The 25,463-nt window shown below is 41.0% G+C and overlaps 1 protein-coding gene across 1 annotated transcript in view; it reads left to right on the top strand.

Annotated features, from left to right (window-relative positions):
- Positions 1–24,978, top strand: part of LOC138650957 (free fatty acid receptor 2-like) — a 37,553-nt gene extending 12,575 nt beyond the window's left edge. Inside the window, exon 2 of the mRNA XM_069740846.1 lies at positions 22,136–24,978. Coding sequence (XP_069596947.1) covers positions 22,136–23,111 — 976 coding nt within the window. The 3' untranslated portion in view covers positions 23,112–24,978. The remainder of the gene's footprint in view (positions 1–22,135) is intronic.
- The last annotated feature ends 485 nt before the right edge of the window (positions 24,979–25,463 follow it).

Raw genomic sequence — 25,463 nt, 5'->3', positions numbered from 1 at the left:
CCCGACTAGCCATCAGCACGTAACTCACATCACAGCGTCCAGTTGCTGTGTCCGCCAGTACGGCGCCGTGCGCTTCCTCTGCGCTTTCCTTACCCAAGCCTGGGTGGTTAGTGGCATCCGTCAGTGCGGCACCGCACGCACTCTCGTGCCTTTATATTCTATTTATTAGTTTCCTTACACACCCAGTTGCGGTGTTGTGCCAGCAAGTGTCTAATCGGACTTCAATCCTGAGTAGGGGTTGAGTTCACTGACTTCTTGCTCGCGCTCTATGTGCGGTACTGAGGTCCTGTGACGCAACAGGATCGCTTCCTTCACGCAGGGTGAAGTTAACCCATGTGTGTATATTTAGTACCGCCATATAGTCCGTCTTACTAGCAGCAGGGTCGTTACCTGCACGGTGGACCTCGGACTGCGAACGCACCTAGTTTCATATCATCTATACTTGGTGCGTTCCGCCGGTCCTTAACACCCTCTTTTGCCGCATTAAAAAAAAAATGAAAAATACACATTTTTGGCATCGTTGCGTCTGTAAAAATCTTTCTTTCTTTTCCAAAATTCGGGGGTTTTGGCCGCTGCAACATTGAATTAAAATGCAATAGATTGTCCTTGCACAAGGTTCCTCTTCAGTCTAGGTTTGCTCCTGCCCTATGTATCATATTTACCCAGTAATTTTAGGATTAAATCAGAAACTCATAAATTTTTCCAGTGACCTCTAGATCTACCTACTCTTATTTGAATCTTTCTATTCATAATCATCACACATACTGTGACATCCAGCGTCGGACTGGAGCACCTTGGGCCCACCAGAGAAAATCATTCTTGGGGCCCACTATGTAGCTACATAGAAATAGATACAAGACCATCAATTGTGCGGTAAAAAGCGCTAATATCAGGGTATAATATAAGGTAGTTCACGTCTTAATAATGTAGCAAGGGTTGGGGTAGCCCCCTCACAGAATATAATGTAGCCCCCTCATAAAATATAATGCAGTCCCCTCTCATAGAATATAATGCAGCACCCCACAAAATATAATGCAACCCTCTCAGGTATGACACAGTCCCCACCATAGAATATAATGTAGCACCCCCATAGGGTATAATGCAGCCCCCCCTCATATAGTATAATGCCACCCAGCACAGAATATAATGTAGTCCCCTGAGAGAATGCAGTTCCACCACAGAATATAATGCAGCCCCCCCATAGAGTATACTGTAGCCCCCTCATATAGTATGATGTAGCCCCCATAATATTATGTAGTCCCCTGAGAGAATAATGCAGCCCCACCACAGAATATAATGCAGCCCCCCATAGAGTATACTGTAACCCCTCATATAGTATGATGTAGCCCCCATAATATAATGTAGTACCTTGAGTATAATGCAGTCCCCCCACAGAATATAATGTAGCCCCCCAGGGCCGTATTTAGAGTTTCTGCTGCCCTTGGCACTTTTAGCGCTGCCTCCCCTTTTGGTGAGTATGACACTATCGGCAGTGACTTTGGCAAAAATCGCTGATGTGAAAGTCGCCTTTTGCAGCAGATCGGGCAGTTTTTCTGCATCTGCTGCGTAATGGATCACTTATGGCAACACTGCGTTCGGCCTCAGTCATTCTCTATGGGATTTGCGGCACTTGCCGTGATCTGGCAAATGTGGTACCATACCTCCCAACTTTTGAAGAAGGGAAGGAGGTATAAAGTTTGCGGCGCGCGTAGTGCACCGCTGCAAATTTTAGGCCACGCCTCTGACTAGACCCATTTCACAACTAGTCACACCCATATCCACGTCCCAACCGCAGCCATTTGGCACTGCTGATCACACTGTTTTATATACAATAATTATAAACAAAAAAATATGGCCACACAGTGCTCCATACTGTATAATGACCGCACATGATGCTCAATACTGTATAACGGCCACCACACATGATGCTCCATACTGTATAATGGCCGCACATGATGCTCCATACTGTATAATGGCCACACAGTTCTCCATACTGTATAATGACCACACATGATGCTCCATACTGTATAATGACCGCACATGATGCTCCATAGTGTATAACGGCCCCACATGATGCTCCATAGTGTATAACGGCCACACAGTTCTCCATACTGTATAATGACCACACATGATGCTCCATACTGTATAATGACCGCACATGATGCTCCATACTGTATAATGACCACACATGATGCTTCATACTGTATAATGACCACACATGATGCTCCATACTGTATAATGACCACACATGATGCTCCATACTGTATAATGACCGCACATGATGCTCCATACTGTATAACGACCACACATGATGCTCCATACTGTATAATGACCGCACATGATGCTCCATACTGTATAACGGCCGCACATGATGCTCCATACTGTATAATGACCACACATGATGCTTCATACTGTATAATGACCACACATGATGCTCCATACTGTATAATGACCACACATGATGCTCCATACTGTATAATGACCGCACATGATGCTCCATACTGTATAACGACCACACATGATGCTCCATACTGTATAACGACCACACATGATGCTCCATACTGTATAATGACCGCACATGATGCTCCATACTGTATAATGACCGCACATGATGCTCCATACTGTATAACGACCACAAATGATGCTCCATACTGTATAATGACCACACATGATGCTCCATACTGTATAATGACCGCACATGATGCTCCATACTGTATAACGACCACACATGATGCTCCATACTGTATAATGACCACACATGATGCTCCATACTGTATAATGACCGCACATGATGCTCCATACTGTATAACGACCACACATGATGCTCCATACTGTATAATGACCGCACATGATGCTCCATACTGTATAACGACCACACAGTTCTCCATACTGTATAATGACCACACATGATGCTCCATACTGTATAATGACCGCACATGATGCTCCATACTGTATAATGACCACACATGATGCTTCATACTGTATAATGACCACACATGATGCTCCATACTGTATAATGACCACACATGATGCTCCATACTGTATAATGACCGCACATGATGCTCCATACTGTATAACGACCACACATGATGCTCCATACTGTATAATGACCACACATGATGCTCCATACTGTATAATGACCGCACATGATGCTCCATACTGTATAACGACCACACATGATGCTCCATACTGTATAATGACCGCACATGATGCTCCATACTGTATAACGACCACACATGATGCTCCATACTGTATAATGACCGCACATGATGCTCCATACTGTATAACGACCACACATGATGCTCCATACTGTATAATGACCGCACATGATGCTCCATACTGTATAACGACCACAAATGATGCTCCATACTGTATAATGGCCACACATGATGCTCCATACTGTATAATGACCCACATAATGCTCAATACTGTATAATGGCCACACATAATGCTCAATACTGTATAATGACCACAAATGATGCTCCATACTGTATAACGGTCACACATGATGCTCCATACTGTATAATGGTCACACATGGTGCTCCATACTGTATAATGACCCCCCTCCTGTATGCATGGCTCATCTCCCTCCTATCCCATATACATAGCTCATATTACCCCTCCTGTATGCATGGCTCATATTCCCCCCTGCATGGCTCATATCCCCCCCTGCATGGCTCATATTCCCCCCTGTATGGCTCATATTCCCCCCTACATGGCTCATATCCCCCCTGCATGGCTCATATTCCCCCCTGCATGGCTTATATCCCCTCCTGCATGGCTCATATTCCCCCCTGTATGGCTCATATTCCCCCCTACATGGCTCATATCCCCCCCTGCATGGCTCATATTCCCCCCTGCATGGCTTATATCCCCTCCTGCATGGCTCATATCCCCTCCTGCATGGCTCATATTCCCCCCTGTATGGCTCATATTCCCCCCTGCATGGCTCATATCCCCTCCTGCATGGCTCATATTCCCCCTGTATGGCTCATATTCCCCCCTGCATGGCTCATATCCCCCCCTGCATGGCTCATATCCCCCCCTGCATGGCTCATATTCCACCCTGCATGGCTTATATTCCCCCCTGTATGCAGGCTTATCTCTCCGCTCCTGCTCCTGCTCGGCGCGCCGGCTTATGTCCTCCTTCATTCCCCCCCCCCGTTCCCCCATCCCTCATACTCACCTGTCTTCCCACTGCACGGCCATGCCGACATCCCTCGCGCTCTGTCCCGACTCCAGGCGGCGGCGCCGGCGCAGCACCTTCTTCCTGCTTGAGCGGTCATATGACACCGTTCATTAAGATCATGAATATGCGCATATTCATGATCTTAATGAGCGGTGTCACGTGACCTCTCGTGAAGTGCAGACGCCGAGACCATCGCTGGAGCAGGCAGGGTGAGTATTCAAGGCGAGCAGGCAAGCGAGCGAGCGGGCGGCGGCGGGGGGGGCCCTGGAGCGGGGGGAGGGCCCTGGAGCGGGGGGAGGCCCTGCCAGCAGATGCCAGTGTCAGGGCCCACCGGAGGATCCTCCGGTTCCCCGGTGGGCCAGTCCGAGCCTGGTGACATCTCTGTGGTTCATCTCTCCTTATGACGTGCGCTCACAAGATTGTTCAAGATAACTCACACACTGGAAGGAACGTATCACATCTCACCTCTGAATATGACACACGTCTTATCACAGGGATTCCCCAGTGCCGCTTCCAGTAATTGCTCGATTCACGGTTCATTTCTTCTTGGAATAAAAGGAAATTAAATGTAACACATATAATCACTACAATGTACCAGCTTTAACAGTGCAACACTTTATATTGTAAACACACAGAGAAACAATGCATTAAAATAAATAAATACAAATAAACAAACTTTTAGGGGTTTTTTTCTAATAAAAACTGGATAAGAAAAGAAAAGAAACTGAAGAAACATTAAAATAAATAAACAAATAAATACAAACAAACAAACATTTAGGGTTTTTTTTTAATAAAAATTGGATAAGAAAAGAAACTGAAGAAGCATTCAAATAAATACAAACAAACAAACGTTTTGGATTTTTTTTTTCTAATAAAAATTGGATAAGAAAAGAAAAGAAACTGAAGAAACATTAAAATAAACAAATAAATACAAACAAACAAACAAACATTTAGGATTTTTTTTAAATAAAAATTGGATAAGAAAAGAAACTGAAGAAGCATTAAAATAAATACAAACAAACGTTTTGGATTTTTTTTTCTAATAAAAATTGGATAAGAAAAGAAAAGAAACTGAAGAAACATTAAAATAAATAAACAAATAAATACAAATAAACAAACGTTTAGGATTTTTTTTCTAATAAAAATTGGATAAGAAAGGAAAAGAAACTGAAGAAACATTAAAATAAATAAACAAATAAATACAAATAAACAAATGTTTAGGATTTTTTTTCTAATAAAAATTTGATAAGAAATGAAAAGAAACAGTAAAATAAATAAATAAACAAATAAATACAAAAAACTCAAACTTTTAGTTTTTTTAAAATAGGATAAGAAATGAAAAAAAAAGAAAAGACATCCTATTATTTCTTCTCGTTTATTCATATAGTAGACAAATTACATTACAAGAGATTTGTCCCGCTTGTATTTTATTAAACCCCCATCTGCCTTATAAAAAGGCAAATTGAGAGTATAAAAAACTCCCTAAAAAATATATATATTCAATTAGATTTTGTTGTTTGCAAATGTGAAAATTTGCACTAGGCATTCAGGAATAAATGTTCCTGGTCAAGAAAGAGTTAAATGTAAATCATGTTCTTAAAGGGTGAATAGGGATAAGCGGACCAGACCTTATAATAATAATAATAATCTTTATTTTTATATAGCGCTAACATATTCCGCAGCGCTTTACAGTTTGCACACATTATCATCACTGTCCCCGATTGGGCTCACAATCTAGAATTCCTATCAGTATGTCTTTGGAATATGGGAGGAAACCGGAGTGCCCGGAGGAAACCCACGTAAACACGGAGAGAACATACAGACTCTTTGCAGATGTTGTCCTGGGTGGGATTAGAACCCAGGACCCCAGCGCTGCAAGGCTGTAGTGCTAACCACTGCGCCACCGTGCTGCCCAGGCACAGACCTTTCAGGTTCTTCGGTGTTAAACGTCAAATACGGATTTTCCCCAGAAGTCCGTTGCACTGTTCGGGTTCGGAGTTCTGGGGAAAGTCAGAGAGAGAGAGAGAGAAATATTTTCCGACTCAAAAGTCCAGGTTCCCATTGTTTTCAATGGGGTTTGGGCTCTGGCTCAGACCAGGGTTGGAAAATCAGTGATTCTCATAATATTATTGCATGAGAAGAGTGCAATTCCTTAGCAAAATAACTGCTAATAATTGCATCGCAGGTTCTAGTTTTGCAATTATCTGATGTAGAAGAGTTGTCCAGGTGCATAGGAGTGAAGTTGGCGGTGCTTAACTCTGGAACACAACATGCAGGGACTGCTATGTGTAAACCTGACATAAAGGAGTTGCAGATACTGCCCTGGAGAGCCTATAAATCCTATAAATAGCCTATCCTGGAGAGAAAATTTGGATTGTAAACTTCAAAAGAATATTGTAAATCAACCCAATGTTATGTGTTATGATCTGGTGGCCTAGGAGCAGCATGAGAAGTACTCTGGAGAAGGTGGTCCCTGTACTAACCGCAAACCCTGAACCTAGCAGCGCAACTAGAAGTAGCCGTGGGGAGTACCTAACACTCCCTAGACCCCTCAGCACAGCCTAAGATCTAACTACCCCTAAAGACAGAAACAGGAAACCTATCTTGCCTCAGAGAAAATCCCCAAAGGATAGATAGCCCCCCACAAATATTGACGGTGAGAGGAGAGGGAAATAACATACGCAGATATGAAATCAGATTTTAGCATAGGAGGCCATACTAGCTAAAAAGAAAAAATAGAACAGAGTACTATGCGGTCAGTATATAAACACTAAAAAATATCCACCGCAGAAAATACGGATCACCACATCTGACTAAAGACATGGGGGGTATATCTGCATCTCCAGAGAAATAGCTAGGCTGCAAAAAAATCCTTCACAGACCAAGCTGGAGAAGACAAAAACATGAAAATGCACAAAGCTATAAGGTCCACATCAGGTGGACAGCAAAAACAAAGCCAGGACTTATCTTTGTAGAAAAACACAGCAAACTGGAGAGACCAGCAGGGAAGTGAATCCTTCAAGAACAATGGACAACTGGCACTGACTAAAGGATCCAGCAAAGCTATATACCCCAGTCAGTTTTGCAATTAGCAGATACACCTGTCCACTCCTGCAGTCCAGGCACAACTGCATTACCCTCTACAACCACCAGAGGGAGCCCAAAAGCTGAATTCACAACAGTTATGACAGCATAGCATTCACTCAGAGAAAGTAGGTCTCACGCTAAAACTGCAACTCACCTTGCCGATTCCTGTACAGACTAGAGATCCCAATCCCTAGTGGTTCCTGCATGAACTGGGATAGTCCTAACCATAGACTAGACAATGATAAATTGGACCTATTCTGGCCGTCGAGCACTTCACATTCCTCCTAAAGAACTTGAGTGCAGAGCAGAGTGCAAATTACCTACAGAAGGGAAAGTGTGCTGAAATAGAAAAAGATCCCAGAGTGAGTAAAGAAAACCAAAAAATACAAAAATAAAAGATATAAGTACTTACTGTTAGAGAATATGTGCCTACCTCTGAGAAAGAAACAGAAGATAGATGCAGGGTTAAGAACATAAACAGCAGAGAGATAAGCCCTAGCTGGTCTTTCATTGACTGGCTTAAACTACAGCAGTATGGCTGGACATCCAAATGAGACTATCACCAGCAGGAAATACCAGTAAGGGGAAAGTATATAAAGCTGCACCCAAAAGGTGATAGGGCGGAAAAATGAGTAAATGAAAACACCTGTTACCTTAAAAAGACTTTAGCAAGAATAACAAGAACTAAACACGCAGAGAAAAGGTGTATCTGCAGTAGTTCAGCGGGCCGGCAGAGAAGCCCACCATAAAGTACAAGCTCAAGGGTTCGAAACCAGATGCCTGGCACCCATTTTTGTATCAAGCTGCTACAAAAGTAAAGAAAGAATCAAAAATGCCTTTAAAATACTCGAAGAAATAAACAGATTAGGTCAGTGCGCTTCACAGTGTTAACCCATTAAAATCATAAAGAGTTCACAGGAGTCTGGCAGGGGCTTTCACACAAACTAATTATATATCCCCCTGTTATATTATTGCCAAAACAACGATTTAGAGTTTGCTCAGAAATTGCCGCAGCTCACAAATTCCATCTAGGCTAACACAGTAAATAAAAGTGAGGAAAGTGGGGAGAGGAGGGAGATGCAGCTGCATTATCTCATTATCAAAGTAAATAAACTGTAACATGGCAAAAAGAAGAGCAGTCTCACTCAAAAATGCATTTATAAGAAAGGGTCATGGGGAGAAGGGCGGGATGCAGATGCAGCATCTCAGCCAATGTCTCCTGTGATGTCACATTCAGTCAATGAGAAGTCCGAAATGCCCAAATGAATGGCCCATAACTGTGACAAATGTGACATCGAAGAGCAATTAACTCTTTAATCATCTTCAATAGAGATGAGCGGAACCAAACTGCAAATTTCGGGGATCATATCGGACATCTAGTATCCGGTGCTGAACTACGAACATGGACTTCTCCCGGAAGTCCATCCTAGTGTTCAGCGATTGGAAAGAAAGTGATGGAGGGAGAGTGAGAAGGAAAAAGACAGAGTTTTACGACTGTGTCACACCAACCTGAGAGATCTGGGGGTAGTAGATCACTGCGTATTGTGAATCGCAGATTTTCCATTTAGCCTGTGTGTTTGGATCCCATATTAAATTAATTTGGTTTCCTTTGGTGCTGAAGATCTTAACCACCCTTTTTATGCTGGTCAGGAACTAGCAGCTCCATTTCAGCTGCTTCTGATCTGGTCATTGCCTCTCCCTATAAACCTGGCCAGACCTTCTCTGTCTTGCCAGTGGAAGCTCTGCTTCCTTGCTCTTAGGAGACGTTGTGCTAAATCAGAGTTTGTTCTTGCTGTTTGAGAATTGTCTTCTGATGCTGTGTGCTTAAGAAAATTGTTTTGGAGACTAGTTGTTCAAGAGGTGTTCTGTAGGACGTGTATGTTTCTCTCCTGGTCCCTGGTCCCATTTAGTTTATTCCTCCCTGTCCCTATCCTCCTTCCTTTTATTAATTAGGGCTTTGGTGAGATAGAGGGTTTCTTTTATCCATGTTTTGTCTTTGTGTCTTCTTTGCGTTAAATTTCTTTCCCAGGCTCCATGGGCTGGGAGAAAGGACAGACCAGGGATTACCAGGAACATAGTGAAGTCGGAGACTCGGACTTCTCTACCATCAAGAGTACCCCTGGGACAGGGATAGTTAGGGTTCCAGTTCCAGGGACAGTTTTACGGCCCCCTTCCCTTACCTAAGAGAGAGGTAGAGAGGGGTAGAGAGACAAGCCCCCTAGCCCTTACTATGACAAAATTTTGGATCCCCGTTGACTTCTATGAGGTTCAGGTTCAAGTTCAGATAGACTTCTGGAACCCAAACCTTACTATGGACTAAAGTTCTCTCTAACCCGAACATCTACGGGTCTGCTCATCCCTAATCCTCAGCTTCCAAATGGACTGCTTTATACTAGATGAGTGAGCTGTGGGTAAACAATATATAATCGGCCCTCAAAGAACTCATCAATAATTTGTGTTAGTAAATATTGGGACATTTGAGTGACTTTTTGAAAATCCACCAACCCATAATATGAAGTAATTGTGGAATCTGTATTTATGTTTTCTTTCTGCATAAACATTGCTCCTTGGAAACATAAGTGCTGCTTACTGGAAGTGTAACACCCAAATATTGCCCTCCGATTTGGAGTGAACTATGAGAAAGTTAACCCCTTAGCGACCGCCGATACGCCTTTTAACGGCGGCCGCTAAGGGTACTTAAACCACAGCGCCGTTAATTAACGGCGCTGTGGAAAAAGTACATAGCGCCCCCCAGAGGTCGAATTTCTCCGGGGTATCGGCTACCGGGGGTAGCCGAGACCCCAGAGAACATGATTCGGGGGGTTTTTAACCCACCCCGCATTTGCAATCGCCGGTAATTAACCGTTTACCGGCGATCACAAAAAAAAAAAAAAAGCGATCTCTTTTTAATTTCTCTGTCCTCCGATGTGATCGCACATCGGAGGACAGAGAAAAGGGGTCCCAGGTGGCCCCCCAATACTCACCTAGCTCCCCCGATGCTCCTCGTGTCTCCCGGTGGGCGCCGCCATCTTCAAAATAGCGGGCGCATGCGCAGTGCGCCCGCCGGCCGGCACCGGGAGAATCTTTGGGGTCTCGGTTGCCGGGGGTAGCCGAGACCCCAAAGAGCATGATCGGGGTCGGTTTTACCGACCCCTGTTTTGCGATCGCCGGTAATTAACTGTTTACCGGCGACCGCAAAAGAAAAAGTAAAGTGTAATTCTCTGTCCTCTGATGTGATCGCACATCAGAGGACAGAGAAATAGGGGGATTCGGGGACCCTACAATACTCACCTGTGTCCCTGGATCCTCTTGCTGCTCCTCCTGGCCGCCGGCAGAAGAAAATGGCGGGCGCATGCCCAGTGCGCCCGCCATCTGTCTCCATCTGCCGGCCGGCAGGAGAACAGCAGTTGGGGCTAAAATTAGGGGTAGGGTTAGGGTTAGGGGTAGGGTTAGGGGTAGGGGTAGGGGTAGGGGTAGGGTTAGGGTTAGGGGTAGGGTTAGAGTTAGGGTTAGGGTTAGGGATAGGGGTAGGGTTAGGGGTAGGGTTAGGGTTAGGGGTAGGGTTAGGGGTAGGGTTAGGGGTAGGGTTAGGTTAGGGGTAGGGTTAGGGCTAGGGTTAGGGCTAAATTTAGGGTTAGGGTTGGGGCTAAATTTAGGGTTAGGCTTCTTTCACACTTATGTCGGTACGGGGCCGTCGCAATGCGTCGGCCCGACATACCGACGCACGTTGTGAAAATTGTGCACAACGTGGGCAGCAGCTGTAGTTTTTCAACGCATCCACTGCCCAATCTATGTCCTGGGGAGGAGGGGGCGGAGTTACGGCCACACATGCGCGGTAAGAAATGGCGGATGCGATGTACAAAAAAACGTTTCATTGAACTTTTTTTGTGCCGACGCTCCGCCAAAACACAACTGATCCAGTGCACGACGGACGCGACGTGTGGCCATCCGTCACGATCCGTCGGCAATACAAGTCTATGGGCAAAAAACGCATCCTGCGGGCACATTTGCAGGATCCGTTTCTTGTCCAAAACGACGGATTGCGACGGAATGCCAAACGACGCAAGTGTGAAAGTAGCCTTAGGGCTAGGGTTAGGGTTGGGGCTAAAGTTAGGGCTAGGGTTGGGGCTAAAGTTAGGGTTAGAGCTGGGATTAGGGTTAGGGTTTGGATTAGGGTTGGTATTAGGGTTAGGGTTGGCATTAGGGTTACGCTTGGGATTAGGGTTAGGTTTGGGATTAGGGTTAAGGTTAGGGTTGTGATTAGGGGTGTATTGGGATTAGGGTTAGGTTTGAGGTTAGGGTTGAGATTAGGATTAGGGGTGTGTTGGATTTAGGGTTTTGATTAGGGTTATGGTTAGGGTTGACATTAGGGTTGTTTTGGGGTAAGGGTTGTGATTATGGTTAGGGTTAGTGATTAGGATTATGGATCAGGTTGGGATTAGGGTTAGGGGTGTGTTGGGGTTAGGGTTGGAGCTAGAATTGGGGAGTTTCCACTGTTTAGGTACATCAGGGGGTCTCCAAACACGACAGCCAATTTTGCGCTCAAAAAGTCAAATGGTGCTCCCTCCCTTCTGAGTTCTGCCGTGCGCTCAAACAGTGGGTTACCCCCACATATGGGGCATCAGCGTACTCGGGATAAATTGGACAACAACTTCTGGGGTCCAATTTCTCTTGTTACCCTTGTGAAAATAAAAACTTGGGGCTACAATATCTTTTTTGTGAAAATAAAAATATTTTTTATTTTCACGACTCTGCATTCTAAACTTCTGTGAAGCACTTGGGCATTCAAAGTTCTCACCACACATCTAGATAAGTTCCTTGGGGGGTCTAGTTTCCAAAATGGGGTCACTTGTGGGGGGTTACTACAGTTTAGGTATATCAGGGGCTCTGCAATCGCAACATAATGCCCACAGACCATTCTATCAAAGTCTGCATTCCAAAAAGGCGCTTCTTCCCTTCCGAGCTCTGCCGTGCGCCCAAACAGTGGTTTACCCCCACATATGGGGCATCAGCGTACTCGGGATAAATTGGACAACAACTATTGCAGTCCAATTTCTCCTGTTACCCTTGTGAAAATAAAAACTTGGGGGCTACAATATCTTTTTTGTGGAAAAAAAAAATATTTTTTATTTTCACGACTCTGCATTCTAAACTTCTGTGAAGCACTTGGGCATTCAAAGTTCTCACCACACATCTAGATAAGTTCCTTGGGGGGTCTAGTTTCCAAAATGGGGTCACTTGTGGGGGGTTACTACAGTTTAGGTACATCAGGGGCTCTGCAATCGCAACATAATGCCCACAGACCATTCTATCAAAGTCTGCATTCCAAAAAGGCGCTCCTTCCCTTCCGAGCTCTGCCGTGCGCCGAAACAGTGGTTTACCCCCACATATGGCGCATCAGCGTACTCGGGATACATTGGACAACAACTATTGCAGTCCAATTTCTCCTGTTACCCTTGTGAAAATAAAAACTTGGGGGCTACAATATCTTTTTTGTGGAAAAAAAAAATATTTTTTATTTTCACGACTCTGCATTCTAAACTTCTGTGAAGCACTTGGGCATTCAAAGTTCTCACCACACATCTAGATAAGTTCCTTGGGGGGTCTAGTTTCCAAAATGGGGTCACTTGTGGAGGGTTTCTACTGGTTAGGTACATCAGGGGCTCTGCAAACGCAACATAATACTCGCAGACCATTCTATCAAAGTCTGCATTCCAAAACGGCGCTCCTTCCTTCCGAGCTCTGCCGTGCGCCGAAACAGTGGTTTACCCCCACATATGGTGCATCAGCGTACTCGGGATACATTGGACAACAACTATTGCAGTCCAATTTCTCCTGTTACCCTTGTGAAAATAAAAACTTGGGGGCTAAAAAATCTTTTTTGTGGAAAAAAAAAATATTTTTTATTTTCACGGCTCTGCATTATAAACTTCTGTGAAGCACTTGGGCATTCAAGGTTCTCACCACACATCTAGATAAGTTCCTTAAGGGGTCTAGTTTCCAAAATGGTGTCACTTGTGGGGGGTTTCCACTGTTTAGGCACATCAGGGGCTCTCCAAACGCGACATGGCGTCCAATCTCAATTCCAGCCAATTCTACATTGAAAAAGTAAAACGGCACTCCTTCTCTTCCAAGCTCTGCGGTGCGCCCAAACAGTGGTTTACCCTCACATATGGGGTATCGACGTATTCAGGAGAAATCGCACAACAACTTTTGTGGTCTAATTTCTCCTGTTACCCTTGTGAAAATAAGAATTTGTGGGCGAAAAGATCATTTTTGTGTAAACAAAAGCGATTTTTTATTTTCACGGCTCTACGTTATAAACTTCTGTGAAGCACTTGGGGGTTCAAAGTGCTCACCACACATCTAGATAAGTTCCTTTAGGGGTCTAGTTTCCAAAATGGTGTCACTTGTGGGGAGTTTCCACTGTTTAGGCACATCAGGGGCTCTCTAAACGTGACATGGCGTCCGATCTCAATTCCAGCCAATTCTGCATTGAAAAAGTCAAACGGCGCTCCTTCACTTCTAAATTCTGCGGTGCGCCCAAAAAGTGGTTTACTCCCACATATGGGGTATTGGCGTATTCAGGAGAAATTGCATAACAAAGTTTATGGTTAAATTTCTGTTTTTACACTTGTGAAAATAAAAAAATGGTTCTGAATTAAGATGTTTGCAAAAAAAAGTTAAATGTTCATTTTTTCCTTCCACATTGTTTCAGTTCCTGTGAAGCACGTAAAGGGTTAATAAACTTCTTGAATGTGGTTTTGAGCACCTTGAGGGGTGTAGTTTTTAGAATGGTGTCACACTTCATTATTTTCTATCATATAGACCCCTCAAAATGACTTCAAATGTGATGTGGTCCCTAAAAAAAAAATGGTGTTGTAAAAATGAGAAATTGCTTGTCAACTTTTAACCCTTATAACTCCCTAACAAAAAAAAATTTTGTTTCCAAAATTGTGCTGATGTAAAGTAGACATGTGGGAAATGTTATTTATTAACTATTTTTTGTGACATATCTCTCTGATTTAAGGGCATAAAAATACAAAGTTTGAAAATTGCAAAATTTTACAAATTTTTGCCATATTTCCGTTTTTTTCATAAATAATCGCAAGTAATATCGAAGAAATGTTACCACTAACATGAAGTACAATATGTCACGAAAAAACAATCTCAGAATCAGCGGGATCCGTTGAAGCGTTCCAGAGTTATAACCTCATAAAGTGACAGTGGTCAGAATTGCAAAAATTGGCCTGGTCATTAAGTACCAAATTGGCTCTGTCACTAAGGGGTTAAATGTGACTTGTCCTTCAAGTAATTTAAAACGATACATTAATCACACTAAATAAGTCACAGCATCCAGCTATTCCTATGGGTGTTATATATTACACAAAGATTGGAGACACTTATTTCAGTTTCTACATAGGGGCAGTATTATAGTAGTTATATTCTTGTACATAGGGGCAGTAATATAGTAGTTATATTCTTGTACATAGTGAGCAGTATTATAGTAGTTATATTCTTGTACATAGGGGCAGTATTATAGTAGTTATATTCTTGTACATAGGGGCAGTATTATAGTAGTTATATTCTTGTACATAGGAGCAGTATTATAGTAGTTATATTCTTGTACATAGCAGCAGTATTATAGTAGTTATATTCTTGTACATAGGAGCAGTACTATAGTAGTTATATTCTTGTACATAGGGGCAGTATTATAGTAGTTATATTCTTGCATATAGGAGCAGTATTATAGTAGTTATATTCTTGTACATAGGGGCAGTATTATAGTAGTTATATTCTTATACATAGGGGCAGTATTATAGTAGTTATATTCTTGTACATAGGGGCAGTATTATAGTAGTTATATTCTAGTACATAGGGGGCAGTATTATAGTAGTTACATTCTTGTACGTAGGGGCAGTATTATAGTAGTTACATTCTTGTACATAGGAGCAGTATTATAGTAGTTATATTCTTGTAAATAGGAGCAGTATTATAGTAGTTATATTCTTGTACATAGGGGCAGTATTATAGTAGTTATATTCTTGTACATAGGGGCAGTATTATAGTAGTTATATTCTTGCATATAGGAGCAGTATTATAGTAGTTATATTCTTGTACATAGGGGCAGTATTATAGTAGTTATATTCTTATACATAGGGGCAGTATTATAGTAGTTATATTCTTGTACATAGGAGCAGTATTATAGTAGTTATATTCTTGTACATAGGAGCAGTATTATAGTAGTTATATTCTTGTACATAGGAGCAGTATTATAGTAGTTATATTCCTGTACATAGGGGCAGTATTATAGTAGTTATATTCTTGTACATAGCAGCAGTATTACTGTATAGTAGTTATATTCTTGTACATAGGAGCAGTATTATAGTAGTTATATTCTTGTACATAGGGGCAGTATTATAGTAGTTATATTCTTGTACATAGGGGCAGTATTATAGTAGTTATATTCTTGCATATAGGAGCAGTATTATAGTAGTTATATTTTTGTACATAGGGGCAGTATTATAGTAGTTATATTCTTATACATAGGGGCAGTATTATAGTAGTTATATTCTTGTACATAGGAGCAGTATTATAGTAGTTATATTCTTGTACATAGGAGCAGTATTATAGTAGTTATATTCTTGTACATAGGAGCAGTATTATAGTAGTTATATTCCTGTACATAGGGGCAGTATTATAGTAGTTATATTCTTGTACATAGCAGCAGTATTACTGTATAGTAGTTATATTCTTGTACATAGAAGCAGTATTATAGTAGTTATATTCTTGTACATAGGGGCAGTACTATAGTAGTTATATTCTTGTACATAGGGGCAGTATTATAGTAGTTATATTCTTGCATATAGGAGCAGTATTATAGTAGTTATATTCTTGCATATAGGAGCAGTATTATAGTAGTTATATTCTTGTACATAGGGGCAGTATTATAGTAGTTATATTCTTATACATAGGGGCAGTATTATAGTAGTTATATTCTTGTACATAGGAGCAGTATTATAGTAGTTATATTCTTGTACATAGGAGCAGTATTATAGTAGTTATATTCTTGTACATAGGAGCAGTATTATAGTAGTTATATTCCTGTACATAGGGGCAGTATTATAGTAGTTATATTCTAGTACATAGGGGGCAGTATTATAGTAGTTACATTCTTGTACGTAGGGGCAGTATTATAGTAGTTACATTCTTGTACATAGGAGGCGGTATTATAGTAGTTATATTCTTGTACATAGGAGCAGTATTATAGTAGTTACATTCTTGTACATAGGAGCAGTATTATAGTAGTTATATTCTTGTACATAGGAGCAGTATTATAGCAGTTACATTCTTGTACGTAGGGGCAGTATTATAGTAGTTACATTCTTGTACATAGGAGGCGGTATTATAGTAGTTATATTCTTGTACATAGGAGCAGTATTATAGTAGTTATATTGTTGTACATAGGGGCAGTATTATAGTAGTTATATTCTTGTACATAGGGGGCAGTATTATAGTAGTTACATTCTTGTACGTAGGGGCAGTATTATAGTAGTTACATTCTTGTACATAGGAGCAGTATTATAGTAGTTATATTCTTGTACATAGGAGCAGTATTATAGTAGTTATATTCTTGTACATAGGAGCAGTATTATAGTAGTTATATTCTTGTACATAGGGGCAGTATTATAGTAGTTATATTCTTGTACATAGGAGCAGTATCATACTAGTTATATTCCTATACATAGGGGCTGTATTATAGTAGTTATATTCTTGTACATAGGAACAGTATTATAGTAGTTATATTCTTGTACATAGGGGCAGTATTATAGTAGTTATATTCTTGTACATAGGGGCTGTATTATAGTAGTTATATTCTTGTACATAGGAACAGTATTATAGTAGTTATATTCTTGTACATAGGGGCAGTATTATAGTAGTTATATTCTTGTACATAGGGGCTGTATTATAGTAGTTATATTCTTGTACATAGGAACAGTATTATAGTAGTTATATTCTTGTACATAGGGGCAGTATTATAGTAGTTATATTCTTGTACATAGGGGCTGTATTATAGTAGTTATATTCTTGTACATAGGAACAGTATTATAGTAGTTATATTCTTGTATATAGGGGCAGTATTATAGTAGTTATATTCTTGTACATAGGAGCAGTATTATAGTAGTTATATTCTTGTACATAGGAGCAGTATTATAGTAGTTATATTCTTGTACATAGGGGCTGTATTATAGTAGTTATATTCTTGTACATAGGGGCAGTGTTATAGTAGTTATATTCTTGTACATAGGGGCAGTATTATAGTAGTTATATTCTTGTACATAGGAACAGTATTATAGTAGTTATATTCTTGTACATAGGGGCAGTATTATAGTAGTTATATTCTTGTACATAGGGGCTGTATTATAGTAGTTATATTCTTGTACATAGGGGCAGTATTATAGTAGTTATATTCTTGTACATAGGGGCTGTATTATAGTAGTTATATTCTTGTACATAGGGGACAGTATTATAGTAGTTATATTCTTGTACATAGGAGCAGTATTATAGTAGTTATATTCTCACACATAGGTGCAGTATTATAGTAGATATATCTTTGCACAGAAGAAAGCTTCTTACAGGTAATATGGGATATTATTCTTGCATTATGATTGTCATTGATAGTGAAACAATGAATTTAGTAAACCTTATTAAAATTACTATTAGAATATTTGGAATTCCTCTGTTTCAGAATTACATTTTCCCGTCTTGAAGGAAATAAAACCCTCCTTGTGAAATCCCGGAAATCACCACCAGTGTCCTCTGTTATGATGTATGTTGGGCGCTTGTTGATTTCTTTGCTCGATGCACACACAATAGTGCCCCGATTTCTCGGCAGTCCCATGTAAATAGGTTACTTTTCAGCGACAGCTGTGTCAATACGACTTGTTTATGGACAGCACAGTATTAGGACGCTTTGGGAGAGGATATCAGCAGTCAGACTAGAGACCAGATACAATACGCACTGCCTTATCAGACGCTATGTTGACTCTGCCCACATCATGTAATCTGGCTACAAGCTGGATAATTAGAATGGAAGTTCAGCTGATAAAAAAGTGCATTACGGATAAATTAATGAACTTTTAAAAATATTATTAAGCAGCCTGTTGAAGGAATTAATTAATAGGAGCATATCATAAACAGGCTGTTCAGAAACACATTGAACGGAGCGTTTGCACAATATTTTCCTTTATTAATAATAATAATAATATTAGGACATGGACATGTTCTTTACAGTATGTTCACACCTTGATTATGGCTCGATAAACCCCCTCAAAACATTGCTGACCGGCGACTGGGCCTATCCTAGACTCTAACTTCCCATTGTTTCAGAAAATGCACATGTACATTAGCAGCAATGACCAATCTCAAATTTTATCTTTTGCATTGACGCATCTAATGAGCGTGTGCAAAAATCATTGTGATGGGAAAGGGACCCGTGTCGGCTGTGATATTGTGTTGGGTTGTTATCGGTCATTGTAATCTTACCTCTGATGATAACGAGACTGCTGAAAACTCATCCTGAAAAAAAAAACAGGAACTATGAGTTTAAAAGAGCCCTACTGGACAGTGGGAAAATTATAAGATTGCTAATTTTGTATTGATAGTGATATGAAAAAAAATCCTTCCAAAAAATAGAAAAATCTTCTGGATATATGGTTAAGCACAGATTCTATATTTTTTGTAAGTATTAGTGCAAATATGTTCTTATTCAATGGTCTTTTCACCCTAGTGGATCCTAGAGGGGTTGTTCGGTGAAAACAAGTTATATCAACAATCCATAGGATAGATGATCGCTTATTAATGGTGGGGGTCCAACTGCTGGGACCTGCACTATTAACATGGAACATGGATGTTTTATCCCTTCTACCTGATCATTTTCCTTCCCCCAGGAGTGATCTGTGATTTCTGTCCGTGCCTTGGACCCTTATTAGATTGAATTATACCTGGACATGTGATGTTTCTCTTTACTTTTGTTCATCCGTTGTGATGTGACGCTGTGTCACAAATGTGACACTGAGTCACTACTCACGGACATGTCGTGAGGCTGGGTAGTGAAAAAGTCCGGGATCAGATACCAAGAGAGCATGTCTCAAACAGAGGGGTAAGACAAAGGTGTAATCAGGTCACGGTTGGAGGTCAGAATTCCAGGAAGGTAGCAGATCAAGACAAAGTGGCTAGGCAAAAGGATGGTCAAAGGCAAGGCCCAAAAGGAGCTAGGCAAAAGGATGGTCAAAGGCAAGGCCCAAAAGGAGCTAGGCAAAAGGATGGTCAAAGGCAAGGCTCAAAAGGGGCTAGGCAAAAGGATGGTCAAAGGCAAGGCTCAAAAGGGGCAAGGCAAAAGGATGGTCAAAGGCAAGGCTCAAAGGGGGCTAGGCAAAAGGATGGTCAATGGCAAGGCCCAAAAGGAGCTATGCAAAAGGATGGTCAAAGGTAAGGCTCAAAAGGGGCAAGGCAAAAGGATGGTCAAAGGCAAGGCTCAAAAGGGGCTAGGCAAAAGGATGGTCAAAGGCAAAGTCCAAAGTCGGTCAGCAAAAGACCAGAAGATCAGAGCACTGGAAAACAAGGCACAAACACACCACCGAGCTAAAGCTATGACTGGCAATGATCTGACACTGACAGCCAGATGGCGACTGGACTATCACTCAATATCAGACAAGTTGGAAACGTGTCAATTGCATCCTTTGCTTGCCTTACATCTATTAATGAGAAACTGATTCATGCAAATTATTTTATCGACAAAGGGCATTTAATTGAAAATATTTATTACTGTGCTCGTGACAGCCGCTGACCCGCCGAGCAAGGAACGGTTTAATTAATGTCTGGCTCAACAGATTGCTTTATTAGTAGTCGTATAATAAAAGCTCATGAGGATATTTTCATATCCGGCTTGAAGATCATTATTGTTTAATAGGAAAATAAAAAAATATAAATTTTGTTAAAAACAGGTCAGTAAGACTATGGTCGCTGGGCAGGAACTCTGAGATCGCCTTCTTTATCCATGGCTCTACATTTGATTAGCTGGCCTGGCGTGACATCTTTGTTGCGGGTGACACACATGTGATAATGTGCTATTCTGGTTAATCGAAAGAATAGCCACGGATGCTGTCAGATAAAGGGCGGTTCGTAGGATTCCCGTTGAGCGGCCATTGAACATTGATGTCACCACTGGACAGATTCTTTCATATTGATTAACCCCAAATATTGTAGCTCACGGGGGGTAAAATAAAGCTGAAATATACAGAATTGTGAACAAAAGTAATATTAACAAAGCTTCTCCAATGTATTGTTCATGCGCCCTTCCATTTAAACCTCAATATTATTTTGTAGATTGTGAGCCCTCGCGGGCAGGGTCCTCTCTCCTCCTGTACCAGTTGTGACTTGTATTGTTTAAGATTATTGTACTTGTTTTTATTATGTATACCCGTCCTCACATGTAAAGCGCCATGGAATAAATGGCGCAATAACAATAAATAATAATAATAATATTATAATATTTCTGGCCATTATATCACTTGCAGCTTGTGTTTTTTATCAGTTTTCTCCTCTGTAGACTATCTCTAATTTTTAGCTGTTTCTGAGCTCGTGGGTGAAGTCGGTCTGCTATGATGTCTCCCATACGCATACATAAGCCATGTAGCTGTGAATCCAACACTGAGCTAAAACAAAACACAAAAAAGCAGCAGCATAGAGGTGTTATTCAGCAGTACTGAGCAATGTAGCTGCAAATCCAGCACTGAGCTAAAAGAAAACACTAGAAAGCAGCAACATTGAGGTATTATTCAGTACTACTGAGCAATGTAGCTGTGAATACAACACTGAGCTGAAATAAAACACTATAAACCAGCAGCATAGAGACATTATTCAGCAGTACTTAGAAATGTAGCTGCAAATCCAACACTGAGTTAAAACAAAACACTAGAAAGCATCAGCATAGAGGTATATTAGGCAGTACTGAGAAATGTAGCTGTGAATCCAACGCTGAGCTAAAACAAAACACTAGAAAGCAGCAGTATAGAGGTATTATTGAGCAGTACTGAGCAATGCAGCTGTAAATCCAACACTGAGATAAAATAAAACACCTGAAAGTAGCAGCAAAGAGGTGTTATTCAGCAGTACTGAGCAATGTAGCTGTGAATCCAACACTGACTAAAAAAAAACACTAGAAACCAGCAGCATAGGGGCATTATTCAGCAGTACTAAGCAATATAGCTGTGAATCCATAACCGGGAGGTAATGGATTAACACTTACTATAAAGCAATGACACTAGTTTATCTGTGTCTGTGCCTCTTGTTTTTACTCTATTTTTCGTTCATCTATCCACGGCTGTAATATGACTCCTCAGTGATCCATCAGTCCTTCTTCTTTAGACCAATGCAGATACTAATTGTGAGTTATGAGTTCAGGAAGCCGAGTCAAGAGATAAAGTGACTCAAAAGTGGAACAGATGTCTCTGATATATTAAAAAGTTTCTTATAATCACTTGAACTATTGATTTATGCCGTTCAAATGACAGCGAGGATTTAGTTTCTAGTAAAAGGTAGTTTTAGGTTTACTGTGTAGTCGGTGAGAGCTGACCAAACATCAGCCATTGATTGGGAACTGTTAGACCTAAGAGTATTACATGTGCCCTTTTTTATGGGAATGTTTTCACGGCAGATCATTATGTCTTAATTGTCAAGGGTCAGACTATAAATGGAGGAAATGCCAAAAATGTCAACATTTAGGTCAACCTTAGTGATCATAAAGTTCCTATAGTTGTTAATCATTTTTTTATACTCTGTTCTTTTTTTTTTCAGGGGCTCTCAAGTTGTTCCACAGAACAATCAGCTAGTCCTGGCCGTCTACATTTTCACTTTCCTGACAGGTCTACCTTCCAACTTGTTGGCTTTCTACGCTTTCCAAGCCAAGGTTCGTAAGAAGCCAACTCCGGTGGACATCCTTCTCCTCAACCTGACCATCTCAGACCTCGTCTTGCTCCTTTTCCTTCCTCTGAAGATGCGGGAGGCTGCCGCCGGGATGGTTTGGGATATGCCATTTTTTCTTTGTCCCATTACGGGTTTTTTCTATTACAGTAGCATCTACATCAGCACATTGTTCCTCATGGCCGTCAGCGTAGAACGTTACCTCGGAGTGGCCTTTCCGATTAAATACAAACTCCACCGAAAACCTTCCTACGCAATATTGGCCAGCATCATCTTCTGGTTTCTAGCCTGTGCTCACTGCAGCATTGTGTACGTGGTCCAGTACTCCATACCCCACAACGTTATGGCCACCAACCAAACCAAATGCTATGAGCAATTCAGCAAGGAGCAACTTAAGATCCTTCTCCCGGTTCGTCTGGAGCTCGGTGTAGTCCTCTTCTTCATTCCAGTCATTATAACTCTTTTTTGTTACATAAACTTTGTGCGGATTCTTCTGTCCCTACCCAACATCCAGAAGAAGAGGAAGCAGCGAGCCATCGGCTTGGCCTTGGCCACTCTTGCCAACTTTTGCATCTGCTTCGCTCCGTACAATGTATCTCATATCGTTGGATTCATACAGAACGAGAGTCCATCGTGGAGGGTGAACGCTCTCCTGCTCAGCACCTTCAATGCAGCCTTGGATCCGATAGTTTTCTACTACACGTCAACGACGGTGAAGAAAACGTTTTTCAATTTTGCAGGAAATATTTTTGTAAAATTAAGGAACCTCTGGCCGTGCAAGAAGCTCTGTTCTCCCCTGGATGATGCTCCGTTTAGGAGAGAAAGCAACACAGAAAGGTCCTCCACCTAAGACTACATGGACAATGGAGAATGTAGGATATTCGGGAGACATGGACTGTGCTTTCTGAAGAAAAATGTGTTTAGCTCGAAAAGCTTAAAGAGCGTCAAAGCTAAGAGACACTTTCATCAAAAGGATTGTTTAATGCTGCGTATTTATAATGGCCTGAGTAGCTGGACAAGTCAGAAATGTTTCATTGCTACAAATACCCAAGAGCTGCATTCACTATTCTGCTGGTGCAGTCACTGTGTACATACATTACATTACTGATCCTGAGTTACCTCCTGTATTATACTCCAGAGCTGCACTCACTATTCTGCTGGTGCAGTTACTGTGTACATACATTACTGATCTTGAGTTACATCCTGTATTATACTCCAGAGCTGCACTCACTATTCTGCTGGTGCAGTCACTGTGTACATACATTACATTACTGATCCTGAGTTACATCCTGTATTATACTCCAGAGCTGCACTCACTATTCTGCTGGGGCAGTCACTGTATACATAAATTACATTACTGATCCTGAGTTACATCCTGTATTATACTCCAGAGCTGCACTCACTATTCTGCTGGGGCAGTCACTGTATACATAAATTACATTACTGATCCTGAGTTACATCCTGTATTATACTCCAGAGCTGCACTCACTATTCTGCTGGGGCAGTCACTGTATACATAAATTACATTACTGATCCTGAGTTACATCCTGTATTATACTCCAGAGCTGCACTCACTATTCTGCTGGTGCAGTCACTATGTACATACATTACATTACTGATCCTGAGTTATATCCTGTATTATACCCCAGAGCTGCACTCACTATTCTGCTGGTGCAGTCACTGTGTACATGCATTACATTACTGATCCTGAGTTACATCCTGTATTATACTCCAGAGCTGCACTCACTATTCTGCTGGTGCAGTCACTATGTACATACATTACATTACTGATCCTGAGTTACATCCTGTATTATACCCCAGAGCTGCACTCACTATTCTGCTGGTGCAGTCACTGTGTACATGCATTGTATTTATTTGTTTTTAGTGATACATTTTATCTTGCCAAAAACACCATAATTGGCCATTTTATGGGCTCGGACTGTATTCCGATTAAATTATATTACCTTTTTTTGTAATATTTGATGCTCTTATCTATGTTATCTACTTGTATGTAATGTGCCATGCTACTGAGGACTGTACAGAAAATGACGTATTTATGGTCCGGTGGGTCTCACATAAGGAATCTGTTCAGGACAAGACATAGTACCGAGCAAGCAATCCAAATTCAGCTTCCATTTAAATGGAATTTGTCACCAGGTTTTCACATCTAAAAGCAGCATTATATAGGGACAGAGACCTTGATTCCAGTGATGTATCACTTACTGGACTGGTAGCTGCAGTTTTGATAAATTCTCTGTTTTCTCTGCTGCAAATCTATCAGTTCTCTGAATGCTGAGTTCTGTTTACCCGCACCCACACCACTGATTGGTTGATTTCTTTGTATGCTGTGCATAGGCCTAAAGCTGCCAGTCAGTGGTGGGGGCGTGGTTGGACTACATTGCAGTGGTTTTACTGCTCCTCTAGTAGTAATCTTCTGTTGATAAAACAGTGATTTTACACAAATTGCAGTAAGTGATACATCACCAGAATCAGGGTCACTGTCCCTGCATCATGCTTCTTTAAAATTAGATGATACCTCTCTGATAGATTTTTTTTAAGCAGCCAATGAAAGTTGCATTGTGATTGGTTAAAAAAATATAACAGACGCATTTTGATTGGTTGGTATGAGCAATGTATCCACTTAGAGGGACTTCATATATGGGGACCACTCTGAATCTGAATATTATGTGCAATGCAAAATAAAGATATTTTTCTACATAAAGAATTTTGTGCAAATAATTTTCATTGGGTGAAAATAAAAAGTATTTTATTGATTGTAAGAAGAGATTGTCGGGGAAGTTCCAATTTATGCCCCTGTTTTCTGAGGTTACTCTACTTCCACACGCCTTTTATTTATTTTTTTATTTTTTTATTTTTACCCACTTTTTATTTTTCATTTTATTATGTATTTATTTGTCATTTATTTAACATATTGTACCCCCAAAATGTCATCAAAGAAATTTGGGGGAACATTTCAATACTTTTTTTTATTTGATTTCCCCTGTAACTTGTTGCTTTTATATTGGCCCCAGTTACAGGGGAAAAATTCACCATCCTTGCTGTATAGTAGAGCTGACTGGTTGCCCTAGGGTTCCTGCTCTCTCTATACAAGCTATCACATGTATGGAGGTGGGGGCACCATTTTTGGAGTCCTGCATATCGGTTCTGCCACCTCTATCTGGGCCAGATTTGGGATTGCTTC

This window comes from Ranitomeya imitator, chromosome 10, assembly GCF_032444005.1.
Source record: "Ranitomeya imitator isolate aRanImi1 chromosome 10, aRanImi1.pri, whole genome shotgun sequence".
Classification (NCBI taxonomy): Eukaryota; Metazoa; Chordata; class Amphibia; order Anura; family Dendrobatidae; genus Ranitomeya; species Ranitomeya imitator.
The sequence above is the reverse complement of the archived record's forward strand: the minus strand, read 5'-3'. Positions and strand labels throughout refer to the sequence as shown.